This window comes from Mesoplodon mirus (genome assembly GCF_964341445.2).
Source record: "Mesoplodon mirus genome assembly, chromosome: 6".
Classification (NCBI taxonomy): domain Eukaryota; kingdom Metazoa; phylum Chordata; class Mammalia; order Artiodactyla; family Ziphiidae; genus Mesoplodon; species Mesoplodon mirus.
Window position 1 is genome coordinate 91767315 of NC_138982.1, and position 26346 is coordinate 91793660.

The window sequence follows — 26346 nt, forward strand, 5'->3', positions numbered from 1 at the left end:
GAGCAATACTAAGAGAACAAACTCCAATAATGATGTGGACCCCCTATGAGGGAGTAAGTGAAGCACTGAGATAGCAGGCCAATCCAGAGGGCTGCAGACTGACTTGGGGCTCAGTGGAGCCCAAGAACCAGGATTCCTTTAGTGCTAGAGGGCAACAAGTGAAGGGACAGTTTGCTCCAAACCTGTGGAGGGAGGGAAGGAAACTGGATTCTGTTATCAGGAAAGCCAAGATCAACTAGCTTATAGAGTGCCCCCAGGCCTGAGTCTCAGAGAAGGGGCTAAAGCTCCCAACTCCTGGGTCTCTGAAGGGCAGGATCAGTGTAGCTGGTCCCCTTGAAGACCACTTGGCCTTAGGCCCAATCCATTCAATGCACTGATTACCACTACGGGTTCTCTAATACTATCTAGAGGTCCTATGCAGACCAGAGGAGGGTACAGGCACATGGGAACTTTGTGGGGCAAAGGGAAGCTGGGGGTAGGAAGGGATGGGGTGGGAGAAGAGGGTAACAGGTATCAAGTGAGACCCTCTTCATCCTGGTGGTGTCCTAGAACCAACGGGCTTGCTCTAATTCTTGTCGCCTCTGCTGCACCTTGGAGTAGAAGTATCGGCACACGGCCTCCTGTGCCCAAGGCTGGAAGTAGAACTCAGCTCGGCGCTCTTCCTCTGGGTTACCCACCACATCAGTCATGGTCTTGAGGTCCCGGCACTGGGACTGAAGCCAGTCATTGATGAAACCCTGAGGGTCTCTGGCAAAGCTCAGCATGGACTCTCGCTGGGTCTTCAGCTGATTGATAGTTTCTATGGTCTCATGGATCTTGTTGTCTAGAGTAGCAATCTCCTGCTGGCTGGCAGTAGACAGCAGAAAAGAATTCATCTGGGTCTTCAAGGTATCATCCACTTCCACATCAATGTCATAACAAGCTGTCTTTTTCTGATCATTCGGGTCAACACTGATGACATAATTAATGATGATGGGCTCTGGTGGCATAAGCAAGGCGTGGAGCCGTTGGGGGATCTCTGAAAACTTCAAACGTTGAGACTCAAAGATCTGCTGGAGGTACTTGTCACAGATGACAAATTCCCGCTCATGTGGGTCCTGGAGCTTATGTGTCTTAATATATTGCCACAGTGCTTTAATGATCACTGGACGGGTCTGGGTGTGGATGCCCAGCAGCCGAGCCAGACGAGGGTCTAATTTAAACTGAGGAGGCTGGTAATCCAGCATCAGCAGGACAGTACACCGTATATTCACGTCTCCTGGCCGCTTCACCTGGAAGCCATCTGTCTCCTGGGTAGTGGCGGTCCTGTGCCATTCCACCAGATGGTTATCTGGCCCATACAGGTCTTTGTCCAGTTCGATCACCAAGGACTTAAAAAAAGAAGAGAACTTCCTCTTTTGTTTGGTGGCATATTTAGACAAGGCTGAATCCTTCAGGAGCCGTCCTTCTATCCGAAGCTCCCAGGAAGCCCCCGTACCTTCCCCATCTGACTTAGCCGGATTGAAAGTGTTAGAAATGAAAATTCGCAGCTTCCGTTTTTGCTTGATGGGACGTTTCACGGCCTCCTGGATATCTAGCCGTTTCCTCATGATAGTCTGGTCCAGTTTCCTTTCAAAAGCCAAGAGATCCATATAGGCCTGGGATTCTGGTACCAGTTCACGAATCCTTTGAGGTAGAATTTTGTCAGCCATCTTCTTTTTCTTTGCATTGTAGTTCCGATTTTGGACCGCCTGCTGCTGGACCTGCTGGATCTGCTGAGGCGCAGGTCTCTTGCGGGACTGGTCCATCACTGACTGGGCCAGGCCAGGTCGGACTGAAGGGTTCCCCCCATAGCCAGGGGGTCCCATGGAAGGTCCCTGAGGTGTCATTCGGCTGCCTGGTAGCATACCTGGTCTCAGATAGGCCACTCCGGGCATTGGGGAGCGGTACAGCCCTTGACCCGGCGCCGGGCCCATTCGCACCAGAGGCCCCAGAGGCCCCAGAGGCCCCAGAGTCCCGCCCGGACCCAGGGCAGCTACCGCGCCCCACCCTCCTGAGGCTCCGGCGCCGCCGCTCTGAGCCACAGACTGGAAACCCGCTCGGGCCGCCATCTTTCCCGGAGCCGCTGCTACAACTGCACAAAGAACCAGAACTGTAACTCCCCCCGCCCCCAGCGTGTCCCCCGCGCCCCCCGCGCGCCCCCCGCGCGCCCGCCCATCCGCCCGGCCGGCCCGCCGGCACAGGAGGCCTAGTTCTACCAGTTTTTGTCCCAGGTATTTTGAGGCTGTATTATTAGGTATATACAAACTTTGAGTTGTTATAGCTTCCTAGAAAACTGAATTTTTTATTTTTATTAAACATCCCTCTTTATTTTGAGGAATGCATTTGGCCTTAAAGTCAGCTAAAATATAAGGATCCAGAAAGGTTTAAAGTAAAAGTTTGGAAGAAGGTATGTCATTCAAACGCTAACCAAAAGAAGCCGAGTGTAGCTATTTTCATATTAAACAAATAAAAAGTGACCAACATGGCTTATCAGATGAGTAAAAATTACCCAAAAGGTAAAAAATATCCAGAGGGTGTGGGGAAATGGAAACTCCCATAGTCTGTCTTAAGAATATAAACTGGTTACACACTTTCTGGGAGGAAATGTGGAAACGTACATGAATAACTGTATAAGTGTATAAACACTTCACAATTCCACCTTTAGAAATTTATACTAAGGGAATGATGTGAGAAATACAAAAAGATCACTTTCCATAATAGTGAAAAACTAGAATGTTTAGGATAAACTAAATCTTCAATAGCAGGGAATTGGTTAAGCAAATTAAAAGCACAGTTTAAGATGGACTATGAAAAAATTATACTATATAATGATCTACTTGATGGGAAATTCACAATAATATATATTTTCATACTATAAATCAATGTGTATAACATCACACCAATTTACTGAAAATAAAAGGTAAAGAGTGTTTATACATGTGTGTATGGAAAGATATAAATGAAAATACTAACAATGGTTTCTCCATTTGAAGAAATATATGGATGAATTTTACTTTTATCGTTGATATTTTTATATTTTTCAAGTTTTTTGATGTAAGCATTTAGTACTTTTAAAATTTAAATCCACAGCAAAATAATGGTAAATATAGTTAGAAAAAAGAAGTTAACTATTACATTTAGCTGTAGCCATGTGAAGTACTGAACTAGTACAGCTTTTAATCTTGTTATTTGGAAATGCTAACACATCTACCTCATTTCTCTCTACTTGTTGAATCATACTAACATTCTGCACTAGATAATGGAATCAAGGTTGTTTCTCATACAAAAAGCTAATGCCCAACAAAAGAATGTGTTTGCTGTAGAATGACATAGTTAACATAAACTGCAGTTTATCAAAGATGATTCTGATTAGCCACAGATGAAACGTTATTCTTAAATAATTTCTTACTTTAAAAGTTGTAGGTAAATCTTCATCTTCCATAGGATCTATGTCAAACCAATCATCATCTGTATCTCCTGTTTCTTGTAAGCTTTTATGAAATTCTAGCAGTCCTGCATTATATCTGCAAGGCATTTTAAAATAGGGTTAGTTTGAATAGGACTCTGTAAGTAGACAGTTACCAATTAGACAACAAGCAACTCTTTTTTTTTTTTTTTTTTGTGGTAAGTAGGATGGTGATAACCTCTGGCATGCTATAGAAATACAAACACTAGGACTCTCACCTGTGGTAGATTGGGATGAAATACATGTGGAAGGGGAGGCAATAGATTATATAGTAGCTCAAGCTTGAGCATTATGGGGGCCATGATAATTAAAGGGACTGTAGAGTTGGTTAGCTTTTTTTTTACTGCCTTGGAAGCCTTGAAGAAAGAAAATGGCACAGGTCAGCCAACTTGTCTCCGGACACAATGAAAGACAGAGGCCTCTGAGGGCACCATTTAAAGAGACCCTCATCTCCTACAGACATAAAGATAAACTGTGCTGAAAATCAGGCCCAGATTTAATCACAAAGTGGAACAAACTGCAAAAGAAACCAAATACACAGCCTCAACAGGACTACTACTAATCAACTAAGGATACTCTGTGAAAGTTAAAAGGCCACTTTGGTAACATTTCAAAAACCTTGACCAACTCTAAACATAAAGGCAGACCATGCTGAAGATGAGGCCCAGTATTTAATCACAAGAGTAGAACAACAGCAAAAACCAAAAGCATAGCCTCAACAGAACTACTGTACTATCAGGACTCTAATAGGGAACAAGTAGACCATGCAAAAATATGATCTGAGGTACATGTCTCAAAAGATGATACTCTTCCTTCTCAAAATCCTCTCTTGTATCTACTCATTGCCTACAGACAAAAAAAATCTAGGATCAAGTATAAGCAAAGCCCAAGTGGGAAAACAGAGGAAGAAAAAGCTTATTCACCATAAGCATTGGAGAACTTGACTACTATGTACTGGCAGGAACATGTCTGGGAGTGGATCTTAAGAGTGCTGAACCAATGGTCAAATATATACCTTGATAGGGAAATATATATTGATATGGGGCAACTCTTCCATAATTCAGCATTTACTTTCCTAGCAAGGACACCTGAAGCCAGTCCTAACATGCTGCTGAGAAGGCTACTTGAAGCTTGGAAACCACAATGGCCTCTAGTAATTGAGGTGGAAATGTTGAAAATTTCTTGGCAGAGTATTAAAGAAAGCTCAGGGAGGTAAAGATGTTAGAATGGACTTACTGCATAAGACCATAGAATCCATCACTAGACAATGTTCCCCAGAAAGGCCCAGAAGACATTCCATCCATTAATGTAATAAGAAATACAGAGTGAGAAGGACATCAGTGTCTTTGAGCAGCTCAGTGGTGGCTGTTCTCTATAGGCCAGGGATGAAAGTAAATGATGCTGCCAGGCGACTGGGCTTTCTAGTGTCAATTATTTGGGAAATTGATTTCTTTCCAATGCCCATCAATAAGGAAAATAAAGAGTAGTTCACATATCTGAGGAAAGGACAGCAGTACAGATTCTCTGTCTTGTCTTAGAGCTATGTTAATTCTCTCCACAATATAGACTAAGGGGATTCTGCATGACATTCTGCAAAACATCACACTGGCCAACTACATTGATGACATCATGCTAACAAACAGGAAGTGGGACATCTTCTGGACAGTAAAAACCAGGCATGCCAGAGGATAGAAGATCAACCTTACAAAGAATCAAGGAACTACCATATAAGTGATGCTTTTAGGCATTCAATGGTTGGGCCCAGCAGTAATCCTTCATAAGGATTTGCATTAAGTAAATTTTGCCTAATTCACCCTTCAGATCCCAGCCAAACATTATTTCCTCAAGGAGACTTCTGAATCCCAGAAAGACATTGGGATTCCAATAAAGACTAATTTTTCATTATATTTTCCTTCATAGCACTTTACCACATTTCATAATTGATTATTTATATAACTGATTATTTGATTAAGGTCTATAACGTTCACTATACTGTCAGTTACACGAGCACAGGAACTATCTATTTTGTAAACCATTTTATCCCCAACACCTATAGCAGTCTCTAAAATAGGATAAATGTTTAGCAAATAAAATGAATGAATGATGCTACAAATGGCTAGGGATCTACATATGGGAAGTGAACAGATGGTCTATAAACATTCTCCTGTACAATTTCACTAAGTGTGTAATACCCAATACTTCCAGACTCAGAATTTGGACCCTTTCAATGAGTTATAAGCTCATTTATAACTTAAATACCTATTCCAAGTGGTGATAACATTAATAACTACAATCATTAATTATCTATTAAGAATAGCATTTTTGTGTCCTGGGCACTGTTAATCACTTTATGAGGTGGGCACTATTATTAGTTCCAAAGATAAGGCTTAGCAACATTAAATTTCCTAGAGTCATATATTAGATAAGTGGTAGAAAATGTATTTGAACCCAGGCCTATCAGACTCCAAAGCCTATGCTCCTAATGCCTATGCTATACCACCTTTCATTGCCATGGCCTGTTAAGTTTGATACTTAATATTCTCAAGTACATTAAAGAAATTATCTATAGAATCAGTGATGGAGAAAAGAATCAGTAGAGCACAAATGTCACGATCCCTGGTATATTGTACAAACTTTATTCCCATTACATAATGCTAAAAGTTGATAGGCAAGATCTACCCATTAATTAAAATCCTTACCTCTTCTGAGCACATCGAAGTAAACCACGTCCAAAATAAACTAAAGACATAAAGTTTTCACAAATTTCATTTTCTTGGATCACCATCTTCATCACCAGAAATTTATTCTCAGCTTCTATACAATCCTGTAGCAACATAAAGCTAGGTTTGGCTGATGTAAAAATCATTTTTTTCCTTTTACAATAAACAGTTATTTCCCAAACTGGAGAAGTTAGGGCAGCTTTAATATTGATCCAGTCATTTATTCATATCTCTAATACATCTCTGTATATAATCCCATAAATAATGTACTCAGTGCTTTAGTTATTTACAAAAGAACTAAAGATCTTTAACCAGTGTTTCAAAGTGAATATTAAAACAACCTTTATATCTAAAACTGACAAATATTACTAGCCAAAATAAGGGCTCTTCTGATGACTATGGGAACATAGTTCTTTATAATTCTTCCTAATTTTTCATTCTAATTAGAGCACAAATCTTCCTAGTTTTTCAAATAGGAAATAAGTGACTTTTTGACCACACATATAGTCTCTTTTGAGGAATGACCACCTTGATCATAAGCAATATGGGTTTAGAAGTAAACTACAGAATCAGTTCTAATAAATGTTTTAGTTATCATTATTAAAACAGGCACAGTAGCCCTGGTCTCCCTGGGAAAAAAAATGCTGCATGGCCTCATTTTAAAATATTCTCTAGCACATCACACTAAATAATTAGCATTATGTGAAATTATTTAAAGTGGAAATGTTTTCAGTTTGGTGCTTATAAATTCTACTTCACCTAATTAACAAGTCAGATTTATTTATTTATGAAACCAAGTAGAGAGTACAAATTTAGGAATACAAAAAGGAAAAGAGATATCAAGGCTGCAATTGAGAAATCATTAAAAATAAGAAAAAGAGAATTTAAATTTGTAAGCACCCTTAGAAATCACCTACTTACCTCCTAGATTTTTACTTTTGCACTTCACTTTATTTGATAAAGAATTTGAGGTAAAATTCATATTTTACAAAGAGGGTAAGATAAAGACCAGAGAGATTAAACTATACTAAAAAATGGATTAAAATTTATTATATAAGTGAAAGAAGCTAAACAATTTTCTGTTTTATATAAGTGATAAGTATTTCAAAGATAAATAAAATAAAGTTATAAGCTAACATTAAGTTTCCCCTACCAATATTTTTAGTTTCACAATATAGCCTCTAGCATAATTACTTTACATTTTCAATATACAACAGAAAAGTCAGAGTGGTTTCAATTTTTAGAGAATGTCAAAAATCAACACTTTAATTTGTTAAAATGAAGTCAGTGTATGTGAAGAGATTTATAATGTGCAAATAACACATGCTACATACCTCTTTCTTTCCTCTTTCAGTGACTGCTACTCCATACAAAAATAGTAATGTCAAATAATAACCAATATTAATCTGATGTGCCTAAAAAGATAAAATATACTTTAGTTGATTAGACTATGCTACTTTTTAGTGTAGAAAGCTTAATTAAATATCCTAGGTCTATTTAATAACTATTAAAAATAGTTTAAATTATCATTATATTGTCAATCATCTAATAATCACTACAGAGAATTCATTTTAGATGTATTTAATAGTTTGCCCCAGAAGACAGTCAATAATCTCAAAATAAAACATCAGAGTTTGATCAAAGAAAATGAAAGCAAATGCCATCAAGATTTGTTATACTAAAACTTTCCAAAAAATTCTCTTTCTCTCATGATATTTTTGTATAGGAACACTTTAGATAATAACAAATACTACCATCCAGCTTAAAAAATACAATGATCTCTTAAATCAAAGTCTTTTATTGTCCACATGTGGGTTTTGTTGTAACAGTATGAACATAAAGCTTATCACTTATTTAATGAAAAATTAAAACACAAATATTTCCTTCATTTGAAAATGGTCTATGCCAAATTAGAGATGGAGAATAGATTAGGGGTTAGGGAGAGTGAGGAGGGTAAAGGGTGCATGTGACTAGAAAGGGGTAGCATAAGAGATTTTCATGGTGATGAAATAGTTCTTTTATCCTGATTCCAGTAGTGGTTACAAACATATACACTTACAATAAAATGGGACAGAACTATACACACCTGTGCATAAAAAATTTATCACAGCTGACCTGAGAATGCTATCCTTAGAAAGGTCTGCTTGCAAGGCTGACCCTCGGCTGGTATCTGTAAATCTGGATTTCAAGAGTGTTCCCACTGTTCTCTGACAGGGGTGTCTCACTGTTCCTAGACTGTTTGTGCCAACTATGTGATTTATGCTGAACACCAGGAAGTTTCTTCTGGGAATTTTTGATACATGTTAGGCAAAGGGTGCCTACATGACCAACGCCCAATAAAAATCTTGAGCACTGATTCTCTAATGGACTTCCCTGGGCAGAAATATAACTAACTAACTAACACTAACTAAACAAACACACACACACTCTCTCTCTCTCTCTCTCTCTCTCTCTCTCTCTCTGCATTTTTGTTGCGAAGGAGGGAAGGAAGGAATGTACTCTGTGTAACCCCTCACGGAAGGGAGAAAACATAGGGAAGCCTGAAGATGGATTCCTCTAGACTCTGCCTACGTTATGTTTTGACCATTATAGTCTGGGTGTGTATCTTTACTATATAATTGCAATAAATCTCAGCATGAGTACAACTATATACTGAGTTCCATGAGTCCTTCTGAACATGGGGGTTGGAGACCCCTGACACAACACCCACTGTACCAATGTCAACTTCCTGGTTTTGATAATATATTGTTATGTAGATGTAACTATTGAGGGAAACTGCCTGAAGGGTACACCAGGACCTCTCTGTACTTTTGTATTGTACAAAGTTGTATTTTTGCAGCCTCTCTGCATCTAAAATTATCTCAAAATAAAAAGTTAAATGTCTATGGAGAAAAATATTGTTCATTCTTTTCATAAGCTCTATACTGACTAAAAGTATAATGGCCAACAGTATATATTTATAACTGGCTGGGGTTAGGAGTTTAGCTTCAAACTAATTTCAGTGGAAATACACATGTATGTTTTGTTTTGTTTTGTTTTGTTTTTTACTTGCTTAGCTTTAATTAGCACTTGTGACTTGCCCAAAACCTAGATCATGTTTCCCCTAAATTTCATGTTATTTCCTAAGTTTTTCAAATCCAGGGCTAAGGGGTTTGCCAGGATGAGATTTTAAGTGCTCACACAGGGGAAGTCCCTGGCAAACCAGGACAGAGGTCACTCTACATTGAAATGTAAAGCATCCTAAATAACCCTGCCACTGCCCCCAGACACTAGTCTGTGCCAACCAGTGGAGAAAAGGCATTCTCCATTACTACCACGGCAAATGCTGCTGTACTTGCCTTGGCTACTCCCTATCTTTTCCAGGCGTCTCTCCCCTTCACCTGCTGGTGGACGCTTTGGCAGCTGACAGTGCAGATATTTTCAAACTTTAAGGTGAATAAAAATCATCTGGAGGGCCAGTTATAACAGAGATCACTGAGCCCCACTAGAGTTGCTGATTCCATAGGGCTGGGACAGGACCCTAAAACTTGAATATCTGACACATTATCAGGGGACGCTGGTAAAGCTGGTCAGGTTGTTACCAAATGCACGTTCGTGTGTCTGAAGCACAGTGAGGCCAAACAAACCGGAAGGTTGGAGTCTGGAGCAGAGAAAGGTTTATTGCAGGATCGAGCAAGGAGAGGGGTGGGCCCATGTTCCAAAAACCCTGAAATCTCCAAAGGATTTCAGCAAAGCATTTTTAAAGGCCACGTGAGGGAGGGACGTCCCAGGGAATGTGATCAGCTCGTGCACAATCATCTGACTGGCTGATGTTGAGGCCACAGGGCAGGTAACATTATCCATCCTTAGGTGCCAGAAGGTGTGGGGGCTGTGTGCTCATGATCATCAAAGAGTTAATTTCTTCCATTGGGTGGTGGTTTTTAGCATCTGAAAACTCAAGAAATATGCCTGAGATACTATTATCTGAGTACTTCAGAGAGGAACTACAGCAGAGGCTATGGGGGATGGGTCTGTCCTAGGAAGGCCCCATAGGGTACTGCTTAGTTACAAGGTGACCATACTTTGAGAACCACTGCTCTAGTGGCTTGGAATGTTAAAGTAATGGAAGAATCCCTTCCCAGATCTAGATTCTAGTATCACCAGCTATTTTGGTGGGGGGAAGGGTAAGTTTTGTCCTTGCTTGGACTTCTTGTTCATTTATATCAAAGCCTATTTGAGGCAGTGCACTCGGCAGTCCTGCAGATCTGTCTTCTGTTTCAACAGTGTTTGGAATGAACAGACCCAGGGACGCTCCTTGCTCCAGCCCCCGACCACCCTCCAACATTTCTTCCTGTCGCAACCTTTGGAATCAGCCACTCAGCTATCCTCAGCCTCCAGGACAGGCCAACACCGTTTTTGGAGCTTAGCTCCTTATCACTGATCAACCATGAGTTCCCAGGTTCGTCAGAATTATTCCATCGAGGTGGAGGCCACCATCCACCGCCTGTTCAACATGCATCTGTGGACACTTACCTCTCTCTAAGCTTCTATTTCGACAGCAACAGTGGGACTCTGGACAATGGGGGCCACATTTTTCGCCAACTGGCTGAAGAGAAGTGTGAGGGCGCCCAGCGACTCTTGAAAATGCAAAACAAGTGCTGCGGCCGCGCCCTCTTCCAGGATGCGCGGAAGCCTTCTCAAGATGAGTGGGGTAAAACCCAGGACACTGTGCAAGCCACCATTCTTAGGGAGAAGAACCTGAACCAGGCACTATCTGATCTGCGCGCCCTGCGTCCTGCACGCGCAGACGCACATGTATGTTTATTATCAATGGGCCAAGTGAGTTTATAAACAAACTCCCCTGTAACATCTAATTGGTTTCCATCTTAAACTCCCTATCTCTGCAGAGGCTCTGAAGCCAACACTACATGGGTTTGTATCTTGACTCCACTACTTACTACTAGATGAATTAAGCAAATTAGTTAACCTCCGTGCCCTAGTTTCTAATCTGTAAAATGGGAATAATGAGATGGGTTGCTTGTGAAGACTAAATAAGCTAATCCTTACAAAGTGCTTAGAACAGTGTCTGCTTTATAGCAAACACTAATAGGTGTGAACTATTATTTTGTAACTTCTAAAAAACTAGCTTCATTTAAACTACAAGGAAGTCCTTGTCTCATATAATTCTAAACAAAAAGAGCATTTGAGAACAAGATAAGATGCAGAATTGTGGTAATGCTATCATTAGATGTAGAATGTAAAGAATTTAAAGATGCAAATGGTACATTTCTAACCTAAAGGCCCTGCCCTTTCCTTCCTACCTTCCCCCAATTAACAGAGAGTATCCCAGGTACTGCAACTAAATGGATATAGAGATGTTACTGGCAGCTGTCCCCCACCCCCACCCTACTGCCACTTCCTAAAAGGTTGCCTCGCCTCTCCTCGGTGGCCTTGAGGAACAGAGAGAGACATTTGGATATAGCAGTAGGCTGCTCTGATTGTGACAATTCTGATTCTGCTCACAAGTGCCAACAACAGAGGAAACTTTTCCATTCTTAGTGTAAGACTCATCTTTGAAGTAATGCCTAAGTAGAGAAGGCTACGCAATCAGCATCTGTTAATGCTGAGTTTATAGTGATTTATTTCACTGCTTAGCAACCTGGTGACTGGGAGAAATAGCAGGTCTGCAGCATCCCAGAAGTTCTTAGGATTACATGTTGATGCAAACTACTTTTCTTCATTCCCTCTTTTAACTCCATCTAGAATTCCTTTAGGGTGGTACATATACCTCTTAGAACCTGTCCTGAGAATCCTAAAAAAGGACGATTTTTCCATCTCTTTGTATACTATTATAATATGGGATGTGGTGTCTTAGGCTACTTTGTTTGATGCCTGGGTAGTCCATTCTTGAAGACAACTCTAATCCATCTTCTACATGTGTGCAAAACATAGCTTATTTTACTGATCCAGATTATTCAAAGGACTGATTTTTCCTTTTATTTCCTTACTATTGGTTCTTATTTTTGATGCAATGTTTACTTTTCCTCAGATTTTTCTCTATTTCTGAAGTATCATTTGACCTTGAACATATAAGTATGTCTTGTCAATTTTATCTCACATGATTACTCAATAATAGATGACAGAAGTTCCAATTTTTACAAATACAGAAATATCAGTAGAATTACATACAGAATGGATAAACAAGGTCCTACTGTATAGCACAAAGAACCATATTCAATATCCTGAGATAAACCGTAATGGAAAAGAATATAAAAAAGAACGTATATATATGTATAACTGAATCACTTTGCTGTACAGCAGAAATTAACACAAAATTATAAATCAACTATACTTCAATTAAAAAAACAGAAATATCAGTAAAAAGAGGAGCTGATTATCAATTAGGAGGAAAGGAAGGAGTAGTTTTTAAAGTTCATGACTCTCCATTTCTAATTGGAAAGCCCATTTTTACTAGTTCAAGTTTCTCTATTTAAGACGAACAATGTTATGGTAGGAAAGGAAACTAGAATCGGCTCATTAAAGAGAAGCAGTCATGAGAAAGTACAAGACATATGAAAGAAATCAATCTATGTATACCTTTCTCTAGAGGTAAATGAGGAAAATACAAATTGGCCTACACCTTAAAATAAGCATACACTGACTGCTCTCTCATTGAAAAAATGTTGTCCAAGTCCATTATTTCAAACATGCAAAAAGAAAACACTTACAGTATAATTAGTAGCTTGAATGTTCCTAAGTGCTGCTTCCAGTTGTGTTATTAAGAAACGTAAAGTCAAAGCAGGAACAATTTCCTCCCCATTTTGGCTGTTGGCTGCAACTTCTCTCTGTGGAAAATAATTTGGTTGAAAATTTCCTTAAGTTAGAGCAAATATCAACATTTATTTTTATTATACAAATAACACATGCTCATTGTAGAAAATTTGGAGAATAAAGATGATTTTTTTAAAAAATCCACATGACCTAGATAAAATTGTTCTCATATTTGTTTGTTTTTAAGTAGTTCGACAAATCATCTTTGTAACTACTTCCTCAAGATACTAAAAAGCATTCCTATGCCTGCTGAAGGGTTGGCAGTGTCCACTCCTACTTCAGAGGAAAGTCATAATCCCACTTCATTCTCATAGCTTCTATTCTCTAACATGGCTAAAAATCTTCATTCCAGCCCTGAATCTCTGGTAAATAGGAATGCTGGCTTTAAAAATACCAACACCAAGGCAAACCATCTTATGCTGTCATCTAATTAGAACCAAGCTAATATATGATTTATTATGTACCATAGTTTATTTACATAGATGAAATGAATTAACTATGTCTTATCTTTGTGTCCATTCCCCAATGCCTTGTACCCACAAATGCTTGGCTTGAATTACGTTAGTTGTTTAATGATGTATTATCTATGTGGGAAATTTAATCTACACTTTCTTAACTTGGTTTCCAGTATACAATACTTCCCTGTTTTTCTCCTAGCCTAACTACATATTTTACTTCAGTCTCCATAACACTCTATTTAATGAACCTCTTCTCTATCAACACACATTCCCTAGATAAAGTAATCCACTGTCATCTTTTTAAATAGCGTCTACACACTGACAGTTTTCCAAATTTATATTTCGAGCTCAGAACTATCACCTGAATTCCAGACTCATGTATCCAACCATATACTCAACAATATCTCTTGAATTTGGATAGGTATATAAAATATAACACTGAAGTGTTTGCCAAACAGTTTAGGTAGTTAACTTTGCCAAATAGTTTAGGTAGTTTCAGAGCAATATTCTCAACGAGAACTAAAAAAGCTGGATAAAATATTAAAAAAACACCTTTTTTTGTTTGGAAAGCTACCAAGGCACTGAAAATCTCTGGGGCCAACATGCAATAGAGGAGGAAGGCCCAGAGATAGCAGACTGACTTTTGGAGCCACCTATCTCCTTAGGGCAATTGCTGTATTCAGTTATGGCTGAGAGGCTGAAATGCTAGACAGAGCTTTCCACAAAGCTGCAGAGCTAGAGGGAAAATTGGAGTGTATGACCTATCAAGGAAGAGGGGCCCTGGTAAACACCTTATTCTTTTGGTTGGGACCCTAAAGAAATTTACCCTTAGAGTCAAAGTGTCTGTTTTGGTTCCAGTTGGAAGCAGACCCTAACACAAGGATTTGAATGCAAGTAGTTTATTTGAGAGGTGCAGAGAACAATGGTAGTGGAGTGGAGAAGGGTATCAGGGAAGAGAAAGCAGGCTTTAAACTAAAAGGTGTGTTATTAAGCTAGTTACGCACAGTGGATGACTAGGGTTAATACAACAGAAAAACACAGAAAAATTCAAGCCTCAGTATTATCCAACTTAAGGGGAGAGAGAACTGGGATATTTATATAATAACTCCCAAGGTTTATTGACTGAGTGCTTTCTGAGGTAAGGGGGGAGTATTAATTCCTTGGGATCTCTAAACTGCCATGAGAATTACAGCCTTCTGCAGTTCCAGAAAAAAAAAAGAAAGAAAGAAAGAAAGGCCTGAAGCATAGAGATGTAGATACTGAAAACTGGAAACTGTCCAGAGTATACTGAAATGATAGAGTTCAAGGGGTCAAGGGGTATGGGCAGGGCACTGACAGTATCTGCTACAAAGGGTAAACCACAAATAGACTGTTCTTCACAGAACAGAAGTAAAGCTTGGAGTCATCTCAGTCCCTAGTTGAATTAAGTGATCTGCAAGAAAAGCACAAATAAGCAAAAGATTCTGCCCTGTTTTCCTAGTTCTCCTCAAAAGAAGGTTGCTCTAAACCAACCCAGGCAGCCACTGCAAGTAGCAGAATTCTGTATTATCCTTTAGATGACTATGGAATTTAAAAATAATTTTATTGAGTTATAATTAACATATTATATTTCAAGGTGTACAACATAGTGATTTGACATTTTTCTTATGACATCATCATGAAATGATCACTGCAATAAGACCAGTTAACATCCATCATTATATGAACTTTTTATAATATTACTGACTATGTTCCCTAGGTATATATTATATCTGCTTGACTTATTTATCTTATAGCTGTAGGTTTGCACCTCTTAATCCCCTTCAGACAAAACAGATAACTATGGAATTTGTACTGATGTTTTTACATTCATTCATGATTTTGGTTCTTTTTGCCTTCTTTTTTTTTGAACATTCTTACCAGGCATTTATCAATTTTCTTGGTCTTTTCAAAAAATCTAGTTTTGGTTTAACTGACCTTTTCTAGTTTGTTTTATTCTATTTCATTAGTTTTAGCTATCTTTATTCTTTTTTGACTCTGTTTTTAATTTGCTGTTCTTTCCCTAGCCTCTTGAATTTTATGTTTACATGACTGATATTCAACCTTGCTTCTTTTTCTATTATATACATTTCAAGCTATAAATAATCCTTGCAGCACAGCTTTTATCTAATAACACAAATTCTGATATATGTTTTTCATTCAGTTCCAAAATTTATCTAATGTCCAGTGTGCTTTCTTCTTTGATCGCTGGTTTAACTAGATTAGACGTATATATATTAACTTAGGAACAATGGTTTTCTAGTTTATCTATCTGTAACTAATTTCTAAATTAATTGTACAGTTGTTTGAGAACATGCTCTGCATGTTCTGATGTTTTGAAATTTGATGAGATTTGCTTAGTATACGGTCAATTTTTGTAAATGTTATATGCATTTAAAAAGAATATAGGGCTTCCCTGGTGGCGCAGTGGTTGAGAATCTGCCTGCCAATGGAGGGGACACAGGTTCGAGCCCTGGTCTGGGAAGATCCCACATGCCACGGAGCAACTAGGCCCGTGAGCCACAACTACTGAGCCTGCGCATCTGGAGCTTGTGCTCCACAACAAGAGAGGCCGCGACAGTGAGAGGCCCGTGCACTGCGATGAAGAGTGGCCCCCGCTCACTGCAACTAGAGAAAGCCCACGCATAGAAATGAAGACCCAACACAGCCAAAATAAATAAATAAATAAAAATTTAAAAGAATATACATTTTGTCACTGTTACACATATATAAGTCAATTACATCAAGTTTGTTACAGCCTTACTAATTTTGTGTTCATGTTCTATTACTTATTAAGAAAGCTATGTTAAAATCTTCCACTGGGGGGCTTCCCTGGTGGCGCAGTGGTTGAGAGTCCGCCTGCTGATGCAGGGCACACGGGTTTGTGCCCCGGTCCGGGAAGATCCCACATGCCGCAGAGCAGCTAGGCCCGTGAGCCATGGCCACTGAGCCTGCGCTTCAGGAGCCTGTGCTCTGCAATGGGAGAGGCCACAACGGTGAGAGGCCCGTGTACCGCAAAAAAAAAAAAAAAAAAAAAAAAAAAAAATCTTCCACTGGGATTGCTGATTGGTCCACTTCCCTTTAGTATTACCAACTTTTGTTATTACACATAACATTTCTGAATGTATTTGGGTCTACTACTGGAATTTCTCTTGTATTTTCTACACTTGTCTGTAGAGTCAAGAGCAAGTAACACAATCTTTTAATTATTAGAGCTTCATAGTAAGTTTTTTTTTCAATTTATTTATTTAATTTATTTATTTTGGGCTGCATTGGGTCTTCCTTGCTGCACATGGGCCTTCTCTAGTTGTGGTGAGCGGGGGCTACTCTTTGTTGCACTTCATGGGCTTCTCATTGCGGTGGCTTCTTGTGTTGAGGAGCATGGGCTCTAGGCATGCAGGCTTCAGTAGTTGCAGCACACAGGCTCAGCAGTCATGGCTCATGGGCTCTAGAGCACAGGCTCAGTAGTTGTGGCGCACGGGCTTAGTTGCTCCGTGGCATGTGGGATCTTCCAGAACCAGGGCTCAAACCCGTGTCCCCTGCATTGGCAGGTGAATTCTTAACCACTGCTCCACCAGGGAAGTCCCCATAGTAAGTTTTAATACCAAAGTGGGCAAATTCCCAGCCCTTCTCTCCCACACTTCTCTTTCATAATTTTCCTGGCTATTGTTCCCTTAATTTACCTTTAGAACTAGCTTTTAGTAACAAAAACAAAAACACAAACAACAAAAAAAACCCTTTTGTTATTTTTATTGGAATTATATCATATTTGTAAATTTTAATTTCAGGAAAATTGACTTCTCTATCACATTGTGTCTCCCTACATGTATTGCTTCCCATTCAGGTCTTCGTATCTTACCTTTAATAGAGTTTTAGAAATTTTTATTTATTGTTTTAATATAAAGTATTGATTTCTAAACTTAGTGTAAAAAAATCAGTGTGTGGGGGTACCTGCTAAAATGCAGATTCCCAGACCTCTCCCCAGAGATTTTGATTCTTTAGGACTAGTATGGGGGTCAGATAGGCTCACATAAGTGGCTTAGGAAAAACTGTGAGAAACACTAGTTTATATCTTGTATATTTCTTAAGTGTTTTCCTGGGTATTTTATCTTTTCTGTTACTATTAAAAATATTTTTCTTTCATTTTTACCTTCTAACTGGTATTCTTTATATATATAAAGGCTACTGATTTCTATTTCCTATTGTGGTTTCTGGGTGATTTCCAAAAGATAAGAGGGAAATAGTGGCATTATTCCATCAATTTCAAACCAGAATTCATACTTGTGGTAAATTACCTCACTTAAGATTATAGCTGTATATAAAGTCTTTGGATATTTTTAGAGTTGTCTAAATTTTTAATCATAATAGTATTAATTTGTTTCATGGAAATAATTAATGATATATTCTTTCACAGAAAAGGTAAATGTGGCCTTTTCAGGACACCTATGGTGTCTGTCTCGGCCCCCCCAATTAATTGTCACAAAGAAGAGAAGATCATTTTCTTTAACTTTGGGAAATTCCATTAACTTACAAACTGATACCCATCTTGTGTTGAAAGTTTCACAACTTATTATCTAGAAAAACTATTTCTAAGATGCAAATTGACAATATATTCTCTAAAATATTTATCTCATTTAAAAATCCAGGTCTTATTATTTTTCTTTATATTTTACATTTTTGAAAAATCTGTCAGTACTTTACAAATTAGGAAAACTGAAAGCAGTTTCCTCTCCCAGAGTGGCATGTTGTGAGTTATTAGAATTAGAATAAACACTAGACCTTATAGTCAACAGCTTATAAGCTACTAACCCACATTCCTATCATTATCCTTGAAAGGCTAGCATCAGCTTTATTTAATTAATAAAAGTCTAGAGTCAAAGCTGAAACCAAAGCCCTTCACAAGATATAAGATGGAGAGGTCAAGACCTTAGTGGCACTGTTATGGTAAAGAAAGAAAGGAAAGAAAGGAAAGAAAGGAAAAAAGGAAGAAAGGAAGGAAGGAAGGAAGGAAAAGGAAGGAAGGAAGGAAGGGAGGGAGGGAGGGAAAAAAGAAAGAAAGAGAGAAAGAAAGAATGAAAGAAAGAAAAGGAAAGAAAAGAAAAGAAAAGAGTCATTGTAAAATAATAGGGAATACATATATAATAAGAAATACATACATTGATCTGTCCCCAGTTCCTGCCAATATTTGGTCTTTGACTCTGGTTCCAGACACAGAGCTCCTAAAACCCTTGGAATTTCCTGGATGATAGGAGAGTCTTTTGTTCTAATGAGGTGACTCTCAGTGGGCTTCTGGATGGAGGCTTGGTCACCAGAAAGACCAAGCCATGATTAGAAGCTTGGAAATTTCAGCACCATACCCTAAAGAGGGAAGAGAGCCTGGAAACTGAATTAATAATTAATCATGCCTACATGATGAAATCTCCATAAAAATTCTAAAAGTATGGGCTTTGGAAAACTTCCAGTTTGCACATGCACATGCCAGGAGAGTGGTGTACCCCAACTCCAAAAGAAGAGAAGCTCCTGCACTTGAGACATTCCCTTGCCCTATGTATATCTTCCTGTGATTGTTCAGCTGTACCCTTTATCAATCATATCATTTATCATGTAATAAATGGGTCAACGTGTTTCCCTGAGTTCCATGAGCTGTTCTGGCACATTACTGCACTCATGAGGGGTCATGGGAACCCCAATGTATAGCCAGTCAGTCAGAAGTACTGGGGCAACCTAGGACTGGTGATTGGCATCCGAAGTGGGAGCAGTCTTGGAATGGGCCCTTAACTTGTGGAATCAGATGCTAACTCCAGGTAGACAGTGTCAGAATTGAATTGATTTGTAGGACACCCAGGTAACGTTGGAGAATTCACTGTTGTGGGACTAAACCCACACATCTAGTGTCAGAAGTGCTGTGAATATAGCAGTAGTGTGAAAGTAAAGGAACACAGTGTATCATATACACAGACCTACACTTCTGCCCCAAATATCAAATTATGATCTTACCTGCATAGTTTGGAAGGAAAAATCTTCTTGTAAGAACTTCTTGATGTGAGGAACCACACCTTTTGGTAGAGTATTAATTGCATTCAATAACTTCTTCACTTCTAATAACAGGTTAACAGGGACAAGATCAGTAGGTATGTTCTTTTCCTGTTTGTCCTAGAAGACATTATTAAAAATTTACACAATTATACATGTTCTAATTTACTCTAATATTAAAACCAGCTAAAGTATTTTTTTTAAAGTTCCTTTACATGCTATATGTAGATCACTCTGACAGACTACAATAAGAATAAGACATTCTCTCTGCTCTCAAGGAACTTACAACATAGCTGAAAGTTTAGGACTAAAACTCAAGAAGCTTTAATCTAAGGAAGGCCATCATAAATGAATTTAAAAGTTATAAACAAAGCATAGATTCTAAGATGGGAATAATTATGTCTTTTTTTTATGGTGGTGGGATGGAAAACATGAATGATTTGAGTTAAGCCTTAAAAAATGGTTGCCCTTGAGAAAAACAAAACATGTACTGAATTGGTCCATTTAAGGCATAAAAAAATGCTAAGTTTAAAATATTAAATAGATTAAATAGATTATTCTACAAAATAGTATGAAAACTATATCCAACAGTGCTTTTTACGTTATGTGACTAATGCTTCAGCTACTAAACACGGCAATTTGAAAATGAATAGTTATAATACTTTAAATTATAAATAAATTAGTATAATATAATGATTCTACGTATAATCTCAATTCAATCAGAGCCGAATAAATAGTAATAATCTTGGGACTTCAGGAACTGATCCTACAGACTTAATAAAGCTGTAGTTAATGGTTAACTGATAGCTATATAGTCAAGTCTTGCTGGATTTTTCTATTAACATTAATTGTGAGGAACGAACGGGCAATAGAAATGAGTAACGATCCTGGAACAGATGGATGATGGCATGGCCTTCCTTCAAACCTTAACAAGATACCACAGTCCTTATACCCTGCTGAAACTTTGGGAATATGAATATGTAGCCACTGACCTCTGTATATGAGAACAGACAGGTTATTACTGCAGAGGCCATGTAGAGTCACTGAAAACACAAAATAGTCACTGGTGTGTGGTAACTGTCACTTCCTGGTTTCTAACAGACCTGGAGCTACGCAGGAAAGTAACTAGGAACCAATAAGGTCCACAGCAGGACTACTACTCTTCCTCTTCCTCCTCCTCTCCCCTTCTGGTTTTGAGTCTTAAATTGAGATTCCTTCATTCCCAACAACACCCAACCAACACATCTTACATTTTATGGTACTTCATTATATTTACATCCAAAAATGTAGGAAATGTTAACAGTTTGCTAAATCTCAGTAAAGAGTATATAAGTGTTCAATGTACTAGTCTTGCAACTTTTCTGTAGGTTTTAAATTTTTCAAAAAGTTAAAAAAAAAAAGCTTCTAAAAAATAACCAAACAATCCTTTATGAAGAATGACCATTGTCACACTGTTGGTGGGAATGTAAATTGATACAGCCACTATGGAGAACAGTATGGAGTTTCCTTAGAAAACTAAAAATAGAACTACCATACAACCCAGCAATCCCACTACTGGGCATATACCCTGAGAAAACCATAATTCAAAAAGAGTCATGTACCAAAATGTTCATTGTAGCTCTATTTACAATAGCCAGGACATGGAAACAACCTAAGTGTCCATCAACAGATGAATGGATAGAGAAGATGTGGCACATATATACAATGGAATATTACTCAGCCATAAAAATAAATGAAACTGAGTTATTTGTAGTGAGGTGGATGGACCTAGAGACTGTCATACAGAGTGAAGTAAGTCAGAAAGAGAAAAACAAATACCATATGCTAACACATATATATGGAATCTAAAAGAAAAAAAAAAAAGGTTCTGAAGGCCCTAGGGGCAGGACAGGTATAAAGATACAGGCATAGATAATGGACCTGAGGACACCGGGAGGGGGAAGGGTAAGCTGTGGCAAAGTGAGAGAGTGACATGGACACATATACACTACCAAATGTAAAATAGATAGCTAGTGGGAAGCAGTTGCATAGCACAGGGAGATCAGCTCGGTGCTTTCTGACCACCTAGAGGGCTGGGATAGGGAAGATGGGAGGCAGACACAAGAGGCAGGGGATATGGGGATATATGTATACGTATAGCTGATTCACTTTGTTATAAAGCAGAAACTAACACACCATAGTAAAGTAATTATACTCCAATAAAGATGTTTAAAAAAAAAAAAGAATGACCATTGTCAATAGTGCATATATTTCAAACTAAAGGTCAATTCTGTAATCAAAAGTCATTGCAGAATCATCCAACACTGATTACCAAATTGATACACAAGTAAGATTATGGCATGAATAAAATTTTTTCAACAGGAACTACTATAAGCTTCATGTTTGTTAAATAATCTTATTATAAATACAATTTTAATTTTTAAGTTAGTTGTCAAAATATTTGATGCTCAATCCATTTTTGCAAAATAGATTTAGCATCTAAGCCAAATTCAGGTTAAAGTTTCCACCTCCTTTCCCTCTGTATTCCGAAATCTGTATCTAGAAATGGCTTTTCTGGATCCAATCCCCCTGGTCCAAGTGTACATATTGATCATATTGTATTTCATCTGCAAAATTTTTTACAGTGATAACCTCATGCAGGTGAATACTAAGGTTATTTTACGTTTATATTTTTCTCCTCCTAAGTTACTGGATAAACTTTATTAACAAATGGACATCAATCATTATATAAAACTATGTGGAAAGTAAAAATTACACTAACAAGAACCTAACAAATACCTCTCATCCATCCTTCACTAAACATAAATACATGTGATATTCACAAACATGTGTCTGTATTTTTTTTTTTTTTCAGTACGCGGGCCTCTCACTGTTGCGGCCTCTCCCGTTGTGGAACGCAGGCTCCGGATGCGCAGGCTCAGCGGCCATGGCTCACGGGCCCAGCCGCTCCGCGGCATGTGGGATTTTCCCGGACCGGGGCACAAACCCGTGTCCCTTGCATTGGCAGGCGGACTGCCAACCACTGCGCCACCAGGGAAGCCCTCTGTATTTTTTAATCTACCATAAAGTATATTGTCACTGGCAATAAAAGCTTTATATTAGAGTATAATTCAGTTATTCATTTAGAACTGGAGGTTCTGACAGTAAAGGTGATAAAAACAGGAGAAGAATTAACTTCAGAAACTACTCAATGAAATGTCTTACTAAATAAAATTCTCTGTGTAGGTTTTATTTCTATGTGTATAGTATTCATTTTGTTTGAATTTTGCTTTTAAAAGACAAATAAGAGATTTCTTACAGTTGATTGTGGGATGTTTCTGGGCAAGTCAATTCAATTATCTACTAATTTTAACTTACAGTTAGGATTGGTGTTTGGAATGATAACTTTGAGACACAAATATCAATTATCAAAGAAAGATTTAGTGATGACCACTAAGGTAGGAAAATTTTTAGCAGATAATTAAATTGATTAGATTTAGCATTCTATTCTCATACAGCATTAGTTAACTGACTACATTGTCTCTTACCAGTTGATCAGTTGATTTTTCTACCTTATTCTTGGTTTCCTCCTTAGCCTGCTCCTCCACAGGAAGATCCCTATTTTAAATGAAAAAGCATTATATTCAGAGCATCTCCTTACAAAGAACACAATTAAATTGTAATAGTAAAGAATCTGACATGTGAATTTTTGCCTGAAAGTTTCAGAAGTATAAACAATATGTACCAAAGACTGGTAATAGTGGTAGATGCCATATCTCTTTAGGAGCTCAAGTTAAAGAAAAGAAATTATGCCATGTCCTTACTGGACACTGGCAGAGAGAATACAAAGCTGATGTAAAAAATTTTTCATCTTTAACAAACACACAATAGACCAAAATAATGGGAGAAAATAACTTTATAGCACTGTTTCTCAATGTAAAGAAAAAAAAGGTTGATGTTTTGATTTGTGTGTGTACATCTGTGTGTGTGTGTGTGTGTGTGTGTGTGTGTGTTTATGAAAATAATTGAGGTCTGGAAAGGATCTATCTTACAAAGATCTTTTTTTTTTTTTTCAGTTTCCTGGCATTGCAATTGTCCAGTTTTTCAAAATGGCTTTTTAAATTGAGGCAGAATATCATATTTAGAAATTATTAACTATTTTTATAAAAAGGAATAACAAGTTTTGCTTTTGACATGGTCTTGAAATGTGAATATATGCAGTATTATTTACTGAATTGAAAAATTTATTTATAAAATTGCTTTTGCCTATATACAGCACCATGACAAAGGATTCATAATATAAGAACCATAACATAGGGTCATATATGATTTATATAATTTTCTTAATCCTATACACTAGCAGAGATAAAACTGAGGTGAGAAACTTATGTCAATTGATTGACTTATTCAGAACTGTACTTTGTAGATATTATCCTATTTTACTTCATATTTATGTACTCATTTGACAGAAAATCATTTATCATTTACTATGTGAAGATTGTGTCAGGGGAAACTGAGACAGATAAACAATACAGTATTGTCCACACAGTGAAAGTTTCAACAAAAGATGATTTATACACACAAACAATATTTCACAGTATGAGTCTCAGTGCTCTTTAAAATGTCATGGTAAAGAGAAACCTGTTAACTGTTTTTTCCTACACTTCTAAGCCCCACTCCAAAAAGGAACACAAGGAACTGTGTTATCAAGGAATGAAAAATACTGCAGCAGTATTCTGAAGCCTCTCCATGTTTAAGAGTACAAAAGGTACTCAAAATGGATACTCTACTTGCTAACTCCATTTCATGACAATTCACTCCTTAACCCAGTAGTTGTCAGTCCCAGATGCATATTAAAATCACCTGTGAAGCTTTGGCAACATCCAGATGTCCAAACTCTACTTCAGAGCTTCTTAATCAAACGTGTGGAACATGAGCTTCTATATTTTCCATAGGTTCCATAACAAATTTTGATATGAAAACTTAACTCATCTGTACTGCCTCCCCAACACTGAAATTGCTCTAGTAAAAGTTGCTAATGAAATCGTATTTGCTACTACAATAGCTTTGTCTTAGCCCTTCATTCTACCTAGCTTTTCTGCATTACTTAACATTATCCATCATATACTCCACCCCTCCTTGAAAACCTCCACATCCTTTGCTGCTATTGGTTCTTCTCCTAGCCCCTCCAGCTGTCCACTTCTCAGTTTGTACCACTGGCTATCTCTCTTCCTTTCATTCACCTTATTCATCTATTATTTTAATAATATTTAATATAGAACTGCTTACATTAACACTATCAAACCATGCTCCCCATGTATTAGAACAGGAAGGTACATCAGTGGTCATATATGGCAGCTACTTTATTCTGTAGATGGGTAAATTAATGTCCAGAGAGGTCATACACTAGAAAGAAGCAAAGCTAAAACTAAGTGCAAGACTAGTATTTTTCTTTTGCTATTCTGCTACATTTACCACCTGTGTACTTTCTTCGTCTGCTGGGAGAAGCTGAAATTTTGGTATAACAATATACCTGGAATATTGAATATATATAGTATACAGTAATGTTCCATTTTTAGCCCTCTTTTTTCTTAGTACATTTTCTACTTAAATCAATCTTACTTATGCCCATGAGTAAACACTCCCAGATAGGATTCAGGTCCTTCTTATTGAACTACCTTACCTTCAAGTCTCTAGCCCAATATCTGACATAAAGTAGGCACTCAAATAGTTATTGAATGAATAAATATAAAAACAAATAAATGAGCAAACTTCCATGAACTCAAATAGCACCCCATTCTAATGATTCACAGATCTATTTCTGCAGATTTAATCATTCTTTGATGCTACAGCTACACATTTCCTTCCACCTACTCGACAATCTCCATAAGAATATCTTAGTGACACCTCAGTCTGGCTCATGTCCAAAGCTGAACTCATTATCTGTGCTCTCTTACTTTCTCAACACACATTAAACCTGTCTCCTTTTGTGATCTTCATATTAGCTAATGTTACATATTTCCTTCCGGTCATTAGAAATTTTCAAACCAACTCTACTACTCTTTTGCCCCTTTTTCTCATATTTAAGTAGTCAAAGAATTCTGTTGATTCTAGTTCTATAAGCCCTTCCTCTCTTACTATTTACTATTCCTATCATACAAGCCTTCATTAACTACTTCCTGAGCTATTACAATTGTCATATCTTGTCATCCTTCCCACTATCAACAGAGGTAGTCTTCCTAAAATACAGTGTAAAATTTCATTTCTCTTCTTCAAATGTCAATGGCTCTGCACAAAATAAAGCTAAACTCCTTACCAGGAGTCAAAATCCTCCCCAAGAATTTATCTTAAATACTTTTTCTTGCTGTTTCCTCAGCCAAATGACCACCCATCTGCTCTGTTTCTACACCCATCAAAAGCCACCTTTATCCTTTTAAGTTCAGTTCAAATGTCACCTTGTAGAAACCCACTGAACCCCACTCAATAATTATTGTTCCTTTCTATATATAGCCACAGTATTTCTACTAACGCTTATGCATGCATTTTGCCTAAAGATAAAATAACTTTTTATATATCTTCCTACTATATTATAATTCTCTCTCAGTACATACATTTTGTCTTAGTCTTTATTCCCTAAGTACCATGGAGGTAAGTAAATACTTGTAAAACAACACATTGCTTATTATATGAGACAGTGAAAGGTGGCAAGGAGATCTCCAATACTAACCTGCTCTTTAGTATTATATGGGAGAGGTACAAGCAGGCTGAACTTTCCCTAATTTGAGGGGACAGATTGACATTTAGCCTAGGCCCAGCTGAACCACTCAGTAGAGTCTTCTGT

General features: G+C 37.8%; 2 protein-coding genes across 5 annotated transcripts in view; both read right to left on the minus strand.

Annotated features, from left to right (window-relative positions):
- DZIP3 (DAZ interacting zinc finger protein 3) overlaps positions 1-26346 on the minus strand; it is a 120631-nt gene that overhangs the window by 80687 nt on the left and 13598 nt on the right. For all 4 annotated transcript variants that reach the window (XR_014294330.1, XM_082624279.1, XM_082624278.1 and 1 more), the window contains exons 3-8: positions 23054-23123; positions 19491-19646; positions 12915-13031; positions 7542-7622; positions 6187-6311; positions 3431-3545 (exon numbers count right to left, since the gene is read on the minus strand). Coding sequence is in view for 3 of the 4 variants with exons in the window: in XM_082624279.1 (XP_082480405.1) it covers positions 3431-3545; positions 6187-6311; positions 7542-7622; positions 12915-13031; positions 19491-19646; positions 23054-23123 (664 nt within the window). In the remaining variant the exon portion in view is untranslated. The remainder of the gene's footprint in view (positions 1-3430; positions 3546-6186; positions 6312-7541; positions 7623-12914; positions 13032-19490; positions 19647-23053; positions 23124-26346) is intronic.
- Positions 398-2090, minus strand: LOC309806811 (SWI/SNF-related matrix-associated actin-dependent regulator of chromatin subfamily D member 1-like; the record flags this gene model as incomplete). The annotated part of the gene is made up of 1 exon (XM_082625767.1): positions 398-2090. The coding sequence occupies one exon, from the start codon at positions 2088-2090 to the stop codon at positions 546-548; it is 1545 nt and encodes a 514-aa protein (XP_082481893.1). The 3' UTR covers positions 398-545.